This window comes from Notothenia rossii (genome assembly GCF_949606895.1).
Source record: "Notothenia rossii genome assembly, chromosome: 4".
Classification (NCBI taxonomy): domain Eukaryota; kingdom Metazoa; phylum Chordata; class Actinopteri; order Perciformes; family Nototheniidae; genus Notothenia; species Notothenia rossii.
Genome location: NC_136902.1, coordinates 12,000,106 through 12,015,521, shown reverse-complemented (window position 1 = coordinate 12,015,521; position 15,416 = coordinate 12,000,106). Strand labels below are relative to the sequence as shown.

At 38.3% G+C, this 15,416-nt stretch overlaps 1 protein-coding gene across 4 annotated transcripts; it reads right to left on the bottom strand.

Moving 5' to 3' along the window:
- Positions 1-1,512: 1,512 nt before the first annotated feature.
- trim101 (tripartite motif containing 101) lies at positions 1,513-14,629 on the bottom strand. 4 transcript variants are annotated; one of them, XM_079673520.1, is made up of 13 exons: positions 14,222-14,629; positions 13,751-14,021; positions 11,595-11,804; positions 8,270-8,451; positions 7,633-7,813; positions 7,238-7,333; positions 6,794-6,871; positions 6,193-6,348; positions 5,880-5,902; positions 5,558-5,682; positions 3,792-4,168; positions 3,216-3,344; positions 1,513-2,439 (listed from the first exon to the last, which is right to left on the bottom strand). In XM_079673520.1, exons 2-12 carry the CDS (start codon positions 13,760-13,762, stop codon positions 3,258-3,260), a joined length of 1,527 nt encoding a protein of 508 aa, XP_079529646.1. In that variant the 5' UTR covers positions 13,763-14,021; positions 14,222-14,629; the 3' UTR covers positions 1,513-2,439; positions 3,216-3,257. The 4 variants fall into 4 exon arrangements, with proteins under 4 accessions (XP_079529646.1, XP_079529647.1, XP_079529645.1 ...); XM_079673521.1 differs by having other exon boundaries at positions 14,442-14,629; XM_079673519.1 differs by having other exon boundaries at positions 13,751-14,629.
- Positions 14,630-15,416: the final 787 nt, after the last annotated feature.

Here is a 15,416-nt window from a genome sequence, read left to right as displayed (position 1 = left end):
CGGTTGGAGGCTGGAGCACACGCACATCCGGTGAGGAATTTCAAAATAAGATAAGTGTTTGTGCATTATAATGATAGAAAACAGTAGAACTGCGAAGATTGAAATATACGCTTTAATACATTAATTATTATTTTTGATTATTTTAAATGAATCACCAACTATAAGGATAAATATAAATACATTAAAGGGGACCTATCATGTGAAATGCACTTTTTTGATGTCTTTTATACATAAATATGTGTCCCCGGTGTGTCGGGGAACTCATGTAGCGTCAGAAAATAAAACCCTCTCTTTTTTCCTCCATACCCAAATCTCTAAAAATGGGGCTGCAACGGAGCTGATCCAGATTCGCGTCCGATATGACGTAATATCGGAAATGTAGGCTGGCTTTACACCCACGGCCATATCAGAAACATTGCTATCAGAAACTATGCCCGACTGTTTTGGATGTAATATGGTCGGTGCATGTTTACATTAGCATGGCTAACACTCAGAGCTAACCAGTACTGGAGAGCATGTGTGTGAAGAAGCAGGAAATAAAAAGGAACTCACCTTGTGGTATAACCGGCAAGAGAGAAAGCCTTTGAGCTCCATAATGTTTCAGAAATAATCCTTGATATCCTTGATATCCATGATATGGCTATCCTTGATATCCATGATATGGCGCTTCATCACCGCAGTATCTGCCGGTAGAATCTCCGGCATGAGCTCAGCCCCCTCCTTTTTTATTTTGTATCAATTTTTTTTTTTTTTTAAAGCTTTATACCCCAAATCAGCACTTTTGAAACAGGAAGTGAAATAGAGGGATATATGAGGCATGGCTGGCATGGGTGATCTGTTTGGTATTTTGAGCAAAACACTTCATAGACATGTTTTTTATATTTGTGTATATCTGAGACCTATGCTATTGCCTAGAAATAGCATGATAGGTCCACTTTAATGTAATGTTTAAGAAAACTGATCTGATTCCAACCTCTCAATGGTCTATGATAAATAAATAATTATACATATTAATCAAAACATTCTAATCTATCTTTCTATTTATAGATGTTTCTGGTTTCTTTCTTCCTCTATGACAGTACACTTTCTATCTTTAATATTTGGACAACAAATAGATTTAATGACACAATCTTGGTCTTCGGGAAACACTGATTTTCTAACAAAGTGAATTACCTGCTTTATTGTTACTAGTACTAATTATTTTAAGATTTCATTGAGACAAAAGACAGCAAATACACATTTTAAACTCAGCGAGCGATGCTGCTGTTCAAATAAAGTATTCAACTCAAATGTGCAACGAAGTTTAGATGCTTCGGAAAAGCTCATTTTGTTTTCGTGCTTTTATTTTAAAGGCGTGTCCTGCAAACCGGAAGTTGTGTTCTTCACCGTTTACAGATTTGGGGTTCTGAGTATTTATTTTCCGGTATGGTCAAATGACGTCACAGAAACAGCTGTTGTCAAAAATATTTTTGGTTAGGGACATTTCTCCTGTTGGACTTTGAAAGACAAGGCTTATTTGATGTTGTTTTGTAGTTTAATTATTTATACATTAAAAAAGTGTCCGTGAATAAAATCATATTTATTCCATCTTACATTTATCAATCAAACATCTGATGTCTTGCATTATGCAAAAACACCAGCTTACAAAACATCATACGCTCCGAAGGAAAAAGTGCTCAGACAAACAGATACACATAAAACCTGCTGCAAATAAATCGGAAAACAGATACCAACCACACTGAATGACAGGTGACAAACAAAAGCACACACTTTAAGTGGTGCACTGCAAACTGGACTTCTTTAAACTTAATTTAAAAACATTCACCATGTTGAAACATTTGTTTTTCTAACATAAACAACTATTATTCTCCCCATTTCTGACCTTAGGCACACATCACCTGTAAAACACAGTACTTGAGTGACCCTAGCTACTTTACTACAATACCATCATAAATACTAAACTACCATTTTGTCTTCAGTGTTAGTACTCCTCTGCTAACGATAAATATAAACACAATCTTGAAAGTTGTGAAGACCTTTGTTGTGAAAGGGAAACATATTTTTCTCTTCCATCGGTTTACCCAACCAAGTCAGTGTTTTCCCCTATAGGCACACAGACCTAAAGTAATGTTTAAAAATAACAGATTGCTCAAAAAACTAATACTCATTCTGAAATGTTATTGTTGTTAAGTACAATATGCGTTCAGTGAGCTGATGAATCTGACTCCGGAGTGCATCCTTCCTTCTTTCTTTCTGTCTTTCTTTCTTTCCTCAGCACAACCTCTCCTCTAAAAAGCTTCTCTCTCTCCTCTCATTCTTCTTGTGGAGGGTCTTCAGCCACGAGAAGCTGAAGCTGGGTCGACGAGGAGCCTCGCTGAGGGCGAAAGAGGAGGAGAGAGGAGGACCGGTGTGAGCAGGACTTCCTGTCTCCGTCTCCATCTGGAGCAGAGAGGGACAACAGATGGTTTTATATGAATATCTAAGACTCAGAGATACTTGTGGTGAACTATCAACAGTGCTGGAGTAAGTATTTAAGTTCTTGATTCAAAAGTATTCAAACCACACTGTACACATACTCCTGTATTATGTTATAATGTTGTTTTAGTTAACAATCTTAACTATAAGTACACAGTTCTACCACAAGGTGCCAGCAGAGGCGAGAGAACACTGTCTTTAGTCAAGTTATTTAGTATAAACTGGGTATCAATGAAACAAATATGTAAGTACAGCAGAATAGTACAAGATGTTAGTGATTAAGATGTTAGTTAGGGTGTGTAACAACTTTGTCCTTGAGAAATACTTAGAAATCAATTTGCAAAAACCAAAAAACCGAATTGAAATGATTACAGGGTACACGATAAGTTCAAATGATGATGCGTTAATTATGTTTTACTGCTATGTATCATTTTTCTATACATTATTATGGCTGGGACGTCAATACCAATACTTCAATACTTCTTCTATTACCTTGTTCTTCTTGTAATATAATTAGAAAGTATGAAATAGATTTATAGTAAGAGCAGTTTAGTGGTAGTGTTTTAGAGGAAGTTGCTGATGAAATTAATTTTTTTGAAGTGTAACATTACATATTTTCATTTGACAAGAAATTATTAAGAATAGTCTTAATCTGCATGATTTACATGCCAGCATTAAAAAAAAAAAATTAATTGGCAGTTTAACTACTTTTTTCATAATAAACGCCAGGAGGATTGTACCTGAGCTGAGCAGCAGTGAGGGTGGATGTTCTCCTGCTGGTGCTATGTGCAGATGAAGAAGCCGATGTAAGCCCAAACCCTCTGCAGGATGACCAGGAAGGCCAGCAGGTAGAAGAGCAGAGTGACCGCCTGCAGGGAGACGGAGAGATGGGTGAGATGGATGAAGATGGAAAGTAAAGAGATGAGAGGTAGAAACAGTAGTGACTCGAGAACAGAGAGAGATGAGGCTGCACCAGAAATAGAGAAAAAGAAGGAAGGAAATAGCTGTATCCAGCGGCGCAATGAAACGACGTGCACTGAGGTATTTAAGTACAAATTCAAGGTACTTTTCATTTATTCGAGCTAACTCTTTTACTTTATTTAGAGGGTATAAACACATTTTCAATCAACCCTTGACATCTCAAACAAAACATTTTTATAACTATCACTTACAAATGAACATTGACTATAACATGAACTCGAGCTGCATGGTCTGTATAAAACAATAATACCTTTTAGATTTACAAAGGAACTAAGATGGTTTACACTTTAATACAAGTATGTGGTAGCTTCGTGACAGCAGGTGTGATATGTTACCTTTAGCGTGCTCATCCCCTCCGGCTCTTCACAGATGTGTGCCTCCTTGACGGGATGAGGAGCCTCCTCTTTCTCCTCCTCAGTTTGGTCCTTCATCAGATCCGATCCTGCGTCATTTACTCCCGGGTCGTGGGTCTCCGTCTGCAGGACCCCCCCCTCAGGCTCCTCAAAGCCCCTGAGCAGACCTGCTTCCTCTGGAGGGGGGGTCAGTGCTGCGATGGGCTCTTCAACTGGTTTTAAAACCGACTGCGGGCTGTTGGTGGAGGTTTCCTGATGGTGCTTTGGTTCCACGTTCTGCACAATGAGCTCTGGTTCTGGTTCTGGTTCTACTTTGGGTTCTTCAGGAACGTCTTCCACAACTGCAAGAACAACACAAGCTGCTGAGACTGAATGGGTGTTTGGACATGTAAAAGTCTTGTTTGATTAAGATTGAATTGGATAAATATGATTGTTCTTTATCTATAAACTCCATCTATTACAATATATTATCTCTACCAGGTTACAGAGATAACTAATATTAGAACATGTTAAATATTTATGGATAAAATCGTATAATATTACTGCATGTGTTAGTGCAGCTAGTTAAAAGCACATCATTAACATAAATATGTAAGCGTGATAATGCTTCCTCACAAAACAACAAACGGGTCTGTTTTTTGCATCAAAAGTTGGATTTTTTTAAGAGATATGTAGTTCTGACAGGACAGCTACAGTATACAATTGTTGATGAATGAATACAAACAACAACAACAACAACAACAACAACAACAATTATAGTAAAATAGGGGATCACAGGGGTGATTTTTAAATACGTTTTGCTGATAACACTTACATACTTTTACTTAAGTAAGGTTTTAAATGCAGGCATTTTACTTTCTAAAAACAGTCTGGTATTAGTAGTGTGGTATTTTACATTACATTACATTACATTACATTACATGTTACTTGTTAGACGCTTTTTACATACTCAATACTGTGGGCAATCCCCACAGGAGCAATTTGGGCTGAAGTGAGTTTTTTTTTTGCCTGTCCTTGTTTGTTTACCCTCCCTCAAAATGTAAAGCGTCTTTGGGTTCAAGAAAAGCGCTATAGAAATACAATTTATTATTATCATTATTATTATTATTATTATTATTATTATTATTATTATTATTATTATTATTAAGTGTCTTACCCAGGGACACAACGACATACTGACTGCAGTGGGGTTTGAGAGATATAACTCATTCTCTCTTTCCCTCCTGCAGCACCCAACTATTTTTGGAGCAGACCCATAGACCTCAAATGAAAAAACTCCTCAGATCGAGTTACTGAGTTTATATTACACCCACAGTCTGACTGCCGCTCAGTGCAGCCGTCACAAGCACACAGAACATTTGGTTAACATTTTTTCCTTAATCATCTTAAGAAATGTAATTGTGTTTAATGGGGTTTATTAAAATGAAATGACGGATCTTGCGAACATATATTAAGCGCATTTAGGGAGAAAAAGAGCAAACAGCACACAAAGGGATATAACAGATATCATCACATTGTCAATTACCATTAACGGGTGTATAATTGTTTTAATAATATAAAAGGTTTCTATGTTAACACATTTGTTTCAATATTTCAGATCTTATCTTTTTGCAGTCAGTATTTGTAAAGCTGCAGATGTAGAATTAAAGTGGACAGAAATGTGTTGGTGCAGCTGCAACGTGTCCTGTGCAACATACAGGTGTTTCTAAAGACAACTTTTCAAAGTGTCTTCAAGTCTCTCTTCTCACCTTTGAAGAAGTCGATGCTCTTCAGAGCTCGCTCCTGTCCACTGAAGTTGAATGTGTAGTGACTCAAACTCTCAAAACCTGCTTTCAGTTTCTCTGACGGACAGGAGCTGCTCGCTGTTATCACTCTGGGGAGGTAGAGGGGGAACGGAGGAGAACATTTAAAGGATGTCTATGTAGCAAAGTGAGACTAACTGCATTTTGTTGGAAATGGAAGGAATGTCGGCCACACAAATGAGGGTAGACTACATTTAAGAAATGATTATGTTTGGTACAGAAAATGTCAAAATACATCATGGGAACACAAAACAATTGTAATACTCACTTTGTGATCAGCTCTCTTGAATTCTGGAGGGAAAATTCAAAAAAAAAAAAAATACAGGGAGAAACAAAGGGAGGGAGAAAAATTACATTTAAACTCATTATCTTATTGATAACACACACACACACACACACACACACACACACACACACACACACACACACACACACACACACACACACACACACACACACACGCACGCACGCACACACACACACACACACACACACACACACACACACACACACACACACACACACACACACACACACACACACACACACACACACACACACACACACACACACACACACACCTTAACGAAGGCGGCTATGTCGGGCTCCTCCATGCTGCTCGTTGCTCTCTCCATCAGTTTGCTGTTGGCCTCCACGCTGTCTCCATAGCAACGCATCAGTGCCTGGGCGTGGCCTGTTTTCTCTTCCTGCTCCGAGCTGATTCGCTGCATCATCACCTGCAATGATAACAAAGATGAAGACAACAATTAACAACTGCAAGCACTATTACTGCTGCTACTTGCTGACATTACATAACATTTGTATATACAAAACGTATTGACAGTTTGAATGTTTATAATGTACTGCATTTTTTATAATGTAACAATATTGTAATCTAAAATACACAAGAAGTGGCTCAACATGTTGAATTTACATCTTTACTCTTTTTCATGTGAATATATTCAGCCCTGCTACTGCTGTAACTGCTTCCATTTCTTTGCCATTATTACTCCTATCGCCACTACAAGTTCCAGAGCTAAGTATGTCTATAAATGGGGTTTATCAGCAGTTGTGGAGAAAAAATGTCAACATTATACTTAAATACAGTTAAATTCAATCACTGTTTATCAGGGCCACCACAGACATTAATTAATAAACAGTAAGAGAAGAAGAAAAACTGACCTTTCGTCTCTCCTCCAGGATTGAATTCACTCGGTTGAACTTCTCACACACACTCTGTTTCTGAGCCTTACTATTCTCCTGCAGAGAGAGTAAACCAAGTCAAATACATGAGAGTCTTAGCATATTCATTTACAGGCAGACAGTATGGGTTAGCCTCTACACACAGAAACAACACTTTTGAAGAGAAAATAGTCCCCAACAAATGCTCTGTTTGTTGGGGACTATTTTCAGCAGTGGATTAATCTTGTGTGACTAAGTAAAACATAAATACAAACTTTTTACACATTTTGAACACACAAATTGGTAACACACACACACACACACACACACACACACACACACACACACACACACACACACACACACACACACACACACACACACACGCACACACACACGCACACACACACGCACGCACGCACGCACGCACACACACACACACACCTCTATGATCCTGCAGGTCTCTTCCAGCTTATTGATTAAAGCCTGGACTTTGTCGCTGAAGGCCACCAGAGAACTGACCGCTTCACTCAGATCATCCTGGGAAACAGAAGCAGGTAAAAGAGATGTTATTAAGATTTATGATGAGGAGTTATTTACAGCCGTAAGTTATATAATCAACCAATACATCTGTAATCAACCTGGTCCTAGGACTTTAACTCTTTTTTGCCTTTTCCCTTTTATTCTCAAAAGACATAAGATGACACAATGCCTGATTACACTTAATACAACCATAGCAAAAACCACAGAACAAAAGAGACAATGACCCAAAAAAAACCAACCCAAATGATATTAGTATAAAGGTTTTTTAGAAGTACAGTATTTAGAGTATCAGATACCTTCTGCTGCTGGCAGACGTCAGAGAGAGGGGCCACCTGACAGGCCTGATGAGCCCCGAACACTTTACACAGCGAGCAGGTGGGAACCTGACAGGTGAGACAGAAGATGTTCACCTTCTCCCCCTCATGGTCCGAACAGGTCACATGATCAGAAGGAGCCGGGGGAGGAGAGGGGAGGGGGCTGCAGAGACAGAGAGATGTTTACTATTAAAATATTATTATTATACTGCATAGCAATCAATAACTAGCATGAGTGCTGGGATAATCCTATTATATATGATTCTTGTATTTGTACACATTTTTTGCCACATTAAGGGGATAAGGGATGAGTGTCTTTGTGTTCAAGGGAACTATATTGGTTTCCTTGTCAAGAAAGCATGTCAACTCTGCTAATTTATAAATAGAAGTGTGTTGTTTTTGTCAACATTAGATCAATCCTTTGGCAATATAATCTTTATTGGTGAATTTGAAGATGTATGACAGCATCAGCGTTTCGAGCTGGTACCTACAAGTGGAATTTCAAATCTTTAAATAATGAAATGATTTATTACGTCACAACAAGGTAACTAGTAATCTGTAACCTGTCACACTTCAGAATGACCTTCCCTGTGCAGGTTGGATTCTTGTCTCTCTTCACCTTGTGGCCTTGCTGTTGTTGCTGAGTTCCTGTTTGTAGACGTCGATGATGTTCTCCACCAGCAGGTTCCTCTGCAGGCCGTAGACCCCGTGCCGATCCAGAATCACTTCCTGTGAGCAGGAGGGACAGCGGAAACGCCCGCTGCTCACCTGCATGGTGGTACGAGCGCTGAAGAGGGAGGGCTGCACAGAAAGAAGTTATATTAAATGATGTCATTATTTATTTGAAGAAAGGACTGTCCAGCTCTCTTTAATCCTCCACTGCTGACTGTCAACACCCAACAGTTGGAAGTTTGCTGTCTTGCAACACAGCTGCTTGCTGGTATTCGATCATTAGCAACAATGTTAATATCAGTCGGGGTCAACGAGTCAGTAAAGTCTTCCAAATGTCTGGATGAAGTCAACGTTAGTTTAGGACAGGTAACTGGGGAAAACAAGACCAGACACACATAGACATACACAGAATAATGTTCACTCTATAGTTTATAATCAGTTTCCTTTAACCTTTTCCAGACCAAGGAGCCCTTAACTACATATTTTATACAATTGAGTTAGATATTAAACCAGGCCTAGAGTAACACTTAATGCAAAATACAGTAGGTCCCATTTATAAAAATACTTTTATAATGTGTAATCAAACCAAGATAAACAATATGAAGCTGTGGCTAGCTAGTTCCCCAATGGACAGGTACTTTACAGTAACTTCAGTGAGCTAGCTGACGTGATGTCGACCTCCTCTGATGTGATTTTATTCTCAAAGCAGTTCAAATCATATTTATGTAGTTTGACAAATAACTCAAATCAAATCAAACTAATTGCAAGACTTTTTCTCAGTCGCTACAAACATGAGGCACTTCAAATTCAATAATGTATTTACTAGTACTTACTCCAGCAGTAGTTAGCATGATATTCTCTTTCAGCAATTTTTTTTAGTTTACTTTAGTAAGTTAACTTTAGACAGGTTAAGATAGTAAAATAATGAGAGATCACAAGAGAAAACCGAGCAGAAGCGGAAAAAAGATTTAGAGAATTGAGAGTTAGGGGAGGACAGATGTATGTGTAGAAAGGGACAGAGAGACGGCGGGAAGGTTAGAGGACGAGGACCCTGAAATAGTTCCTGGTAATAAGCTTCAGCTGCTGCTGCCTGACCAGGGATCAGCGGGGGGGAGAGACAATCAGAGAGAGAGAGAAGCTTTATCATGTTAGGATTTATATCAGCTGTGTCAACAGTCACACGATTTGACAGTCACAGAAAACGAGAATACATCCTGCTCAAAAGATTCTGCTATAAAATGCACTTTTCACCTCGTTAATCTGTGTGACAAAGTTCTCGTCTCTACACATTAAATAAATCTACCATGTCTCTGAAAATGCCCACATTTTATCAAGGTTTCTGCATTCAGGGTGTCTGTATTGTTTCATGTTGGGTGCACTATGTCTAGCAGATTTGAAAAAAAAAAATGTCCCCTCAGAGACAATAAAGTACAGCTTAGCTTTTTTTTATGTCCTGCACGTTTTTGTCATTATTATAAATGACTTCTGTGGTTATTGTAATACTATATGTAAAGAAAACATAAATGATTGAAGTCCTATTGAGAACATGGGGTAGTCTTGGGCATCAGCCGGTCGTTGTCAAAATGAGTATTACAAAAACAGAGTATTGTGTATGGAAAAGATTTGAACAACAAGACATTTTTGAAGCATCTTGGCAAAACTATATCTTTCACAGATTACATTACATTTTTCTGAATTTACAAAGATTACCTAGCAAAACATTTAAAACCGTCAAATGCTATTAGACCAACAACATTTATTTGTTCTCACTGGTACAGTTATATTATACATATTTGTTTATGTCTAAGTATTTTGGTTGTGTTTTTAGTTATTTTTGTACTTTATATTTATGTTTCTTGACTATGGTAGTACTTTTCCTATATTTAATTTTCTCTTAATATCTTATTTGTATGTGAGTAACCTACTTGGTAATTACACTTGAATGATACAAATGTGTTTCCAAATTATATTAAAAAGTTGAGCAATGAAGGAAGATTAGTAGCTGTTTGGCAAGGCTGTGTGTGTGTGTGTGTGTGTGTGTGTGTGTGTGTGTGTGTGTGTGTGTGTGTGTGTGTGTGTGTGTGTGTGTGTGTGTGTTCTTCAGGACAGCCTTCCTGGTATCAAATGTCATGAACATGAGCACGGCAGTTAAAGTGAAGTCTATTAGACTTCCATCTCACATACCACTTATACAGAAACCCACACAAACCCCCAAGTGAACATGAACTCCACATTTGTAAAGTTTGTGTGGCCGTGCATGTGAGCTCTGCTGGATGGTAAAATATTACTGGAACAAAATGTGTGTGCTCATCAGGTTTGGAAATAATAACACTACAGAAGTTGGGGGTGATAAAGACCCAGAAAAACTAAATCTGTATCTTTATTCTTAGAAACTGAGTTCATTTAAAGTCCACTGAAATGTGTCTCTTGTAGTACAGGAAGAAAAGTAATGTTTCTTTAGACTATAGTTAGAGACAGGCTCTTGTTTTGTTCATGCTAGCTGTGTAGCTCTACACATATTGGATGGATTGCTCTGACATTTTCTACAGACATTCATGATGATCTGAGGATTTATAAGCTTATTGTTTTGTGAGTCAATTCTTACTGCAAAGTAACTTGTAACTACAGCTGTCAGTTAAATTATGTTGGGTAAAATTAAACAATATCTTTGTTCTGAGATGTAGCTGACTAATGAACTTCAAACATTTTTACGACAATAAACGTTTAGTTGCATACCACTAAAGCAGTGTTAAGTGGGACAAGAGAACTTATGAACTAATATTTGGAATCAAACGTAAAACACACACACACACTGAACAGTAGCAGTAAATATAGCTCTCAGCAGGTGATTTTCAAGTACAAGAACAAAGGAGTTGAAACCATCCACACATCTTAATTTAGAAAGTGATAATCCACTGCACCAACTTACACACATGATATAAAAAGTGTGTGACGAAAGACAAGTGTGATCCAGCTTTATATGTACATCCTCCATCTCTCCCACACACTCCCCCACCTGCCTGAAACGCCTCGATTTAAAGAGACAGGCCATGTCTAAGCGGTTGACCAATCAAAACAGAGCCGGTCAGCTAACCAATCAGAGCAGCAGGGCTCTGGTTTCAGGCAGAGGGTGAAAAGAGGAGCTGCAGCACAGGCAGTATGAGAACAATAAAGAGCTTTTTGAACATTTAAGCATGGAGACATGTCACAGTGGAGACAGAAAATACAAATATGAATTCACAATTCATAATTGTAAATGATGTGTCACTGACCTGGTACAGCTCGTTGGCACACTTCCTACAGAGGTTGTGCTGGCAGGGCAGGATCACCACGGGTTTGCTGAAAAGCTGCAGACAGATGGGGCAGATCAGCTGTTTCTCCAGAGAGGACAGCCTCCTCTCGCCCTCGGCTGCCCCCACACCCTGCAGGCAGCCCAGCTCCCCCGGCAGCGACATGGCCGCTCCGCCACACTTCACCTCCTCCTGTTCAGAAATGATCCAATAAACACACTGATCAGCCAAATGTGTTTGTGAGGGATACATTATTTATATTTTATATTGATGCATCGACTCAGTTGTCTTGTGTCTTATCTGCCAGAGAGAAACTATCATTTATTTTATTTGTATTATCTTGCTTGTGTCTATTAACCTAATAACATGTTGTATTTTGCCGCATGCACCTTTTAAAGTTCTTAACAAATAATCTGAGGGGAATTTCTTGTTGTTTGATTTTAACTTGTGATGTGTCATTTTGTAAAGCACTTTGAGCTGCATGACTCGTATGAAAAGTGCTATATAAATAAAGCTTTATTATTATACATTCAAATAGCCGTGGATATTAAGGATTATTACTGTAACATACTGTACATTTTGAGAAATAATCCGGTTTTCATCAATAATATCCTCATCAATTGAATACCAATAAGAGGGGTTCTTTTTTTATCCTATTTGCTTGTTATATTTTAGTGGCCATGCTGCAGTGGAAACCAGCCCTCCTATCAATTAGAAGCTCTTTCAATTATTTTATCCGAGACAGGATAGCAAACAGGCATTGTGATTTTGCACATTTTAGACCAATAGTTATAAACTGCATAAACTTGAGTCACTGCTCGCTAGTTTGAAAAACATACTTCAAGTTAGTGTTTTCAGATTGTTCATGTTCACTTATCCTTAAAGTCCTGTTTCCCTTTTTGGTATCCTTTAAGCCTTGTGTTGTGTTCAAAAGCTGTTACCGGTCATGGTGATCGCGGGTACATTTTGACCCATGATTTATTTCAGTCCAAAGCACTCAAAAATAATGACTATCATCCAATATTGTTTTAACTACATCATAACTAACTTATTATGCATTCATAACCATAAATTCCTGTTGTAATTTTATGTTATGGCCCAAAACACATTACACCACATATTGCACACGTGCATGTGTGTGTTCAGGTTCAAGTGTTAGTGTATATTCTTTGAGAAAGGCCGAGTTCCCGCTGGGGGAGGGGAGACCAGGTGCATGTTGCGAAAAAGTATTGTTACAGTGGATGAAGGGGGCGGGGGTGGGGTGTCTAAAGTCAAAGATGAATCTTGATTGGGACAAATTTGACCCCGAGTCACCCGCAACAATTCTGCTGGGTCTTCCCAGAGCCGAACACCAAATTATACACAATTTTGTTTAGAGACGCTCAGACTTGGCTGAAATGGTCAAAATCTGTTTTGTAGTGTTTATATAGCTGTTGTGGAGGATATCATGAAGCCTTGTTCCGATAAAAAAAACTAGAGCGTAGTTGTTATATAATTTTAACTTGAAACGGGTCACGGGAGACCCGAACACAACTTAAGGGTTAAGGTAGGAATTCAAATCTTCTGTTGTAACTATTCATGAAAGCTATATGATTTTTACAGTTAACATGATATAGCTCCATGTTTTTATGGTTTTCCTATTCTATAAAACTGCAATATTTTAGATGACTGCTGCATAATTTTATATTCGAAAAAGTACAATAAAGTCTGTCTGCATGTGTCTGTAATGATCTGTAGTGGAAGGTCAGTTTTGCATCTCATTTTGCAAATTTTGTTAATTATTATTCTAATAACAAAAACTGCACTAAATGTTCACTTTGATAGATGACCTTAGTTTGATAAGTGTTAACATTAATTAAGAAATACAGTGCCCTGACTTTAAATAGATTTCAAGTCAAAGTAAACAGCAATCTAAATTTGGACTTGTTAAAAACGTTCTGAAAAATGCTTTGATGTTAATGAGCAAAACCATGAGAAATGAAATATCACAGACAGGCATCACACAACTCGACAATGAAGGGGAAGAAACCTTAGACTATAAGGAACATACATGACAACAAACCCACACAGGACACCTTCATAAAAAACGAAACCAAATTATTATATTAGTTAAAAGCTGGAAAAAACAGTTGACTCACCTTCCCCTCCATCTGCTGATAAGCGTTGTGTGTGTTTAGTCTGTTGGCGCTTAGTTTGCAATTAAAGAGTCATTAAAGAGTTGGAGGCAGCTGATGTTCATTCTTCAGATCTGGTCTTTCTGCTTGCCCAAGTTGTTTGAAAATCCATTTGTTTCTCAATGAGCAAATCCAGTTCTCTGTTGTTTTCCAGAAATCCAATTATGGAACTTTGAGTAAAGCACCAACAACCAAGGAGTCCCCCGAGGGAGAGCCGGCTGATCTTCAGATGTTTCTAATGAAGAAAATCAACAATTATTAATGCTAGTAGGCCTAAGAATGGTATTTTTCAAATAGCTTTACAAAAGATAACTGCATTTAATTCCCCAGGATTTAAATGTCTTAAGATGTTGTGTAAGTTTTTCATGAAGCTGTTGACCGTAGACACCAAGGACAGCAACACTGTGTCTCAGATTCTGGAAATACCCTCCTCACTTAGTCAGGGTGTCAGGGAAACAGTTTGAGCAATCTTTGTTGTCCAGTTGAATAGCGAGATAAATACACAGATGTCGACACTGAAAACACATTTGAAAGTTGAGATCAAGAAGTCACATCGAGGTCAATCAGTTCAAGAAAAAAGTTCAGATCCAAGGAGAGAAAGTCGATAGTTGAGCGTTGATACCAAATCTGCCGGGAGAGGACAGAGTGTCTCTACCTTTTCACCCTTCAGTTCCTCTTCTTCCTCTTGCTCACTCCATTCCTCTTTTTTCACACAAGAAGCGGCTGCTGTGTTTGTGTGTTGGCAGATTCCTCACCATCTGCAGCAAAGTTATCCTGAGTGAGAGAAACACGCCCCCCCGAACTGAATTGAGTCAAGGGGTGGGCATCAGGTTTCTCACACTCTCTCTCACACACACACACACACACACACACACACACACACACACACACACACACACACACACACACACACACACACACACACACACACACACACACACACACACACACACACACACACCATATCAGGCAGTGGCTGGTATGTGGAGACAGATTAAGACCATGCCAGGCTATGCTCTTTCTACTGTGACACTCACTCACTGTGCTCTTCAAGGTGCTAACTGTAGCCTTTTAATATCTTCTAATAATTAACACTTGAGACACTTTTAATGCTGTAATCTAATGTGACCACTGAAGAGAAGCCATTCAACTTGGATATCAAGCTGTCATCATGTTTCCATGCACATTATAAACACATATATCCTACAGCCTTTTCAAAAAAAGCTATTAAAGTGTTTGGTTTGGCTTTTTAGGTAGAAGTTTATCTTGACACCATTATTCAGCATTTATTTTAACATTAAATACCCATTTATTTAAATGTTCTATAAAAAAGGTTTATGTAGTTTTATGCACATTTAACACACTTTTCATTATAATTTGTGTAAAGCGTATCTTTGTACTATTATTCTCACATTGTTCTTTAGCATCAGGACAGCTTGTTTTTGCACACTTTGTTATTTTTAAAATGTCTCGTTGGTTACTCGGTAGTTAGGAATTTTGTTTCAGATAAACTTTACATTTTAATGATTAGTAGCATTATAACTTTATCAACTTAAAAAGTCGGACGGAATTTATCGTGGTGTTCCACAGGGCAGTGGTCTCGTCCCATTTGTTTTCTTGTTTTTCATGC

Coding starts and splice junctions, on each gene's coding strand:
- trim101 (XM_079673519.1), bottom strand. Junction 6,872..7,237: donor AGACCTGCAGGATCATAGAG/GTGTGTGTGTGT, acceptor CTCTCTCTGCAG/GAGAATAGTAAGGCTCAGAA. Junction 6,349..6,793: donor TCCTGGAGGAGAGACGAAAG/GTCAGTTTTTCT, acceptor TTATCATTGCAG/GTGATGATGCAGCGAATCAG.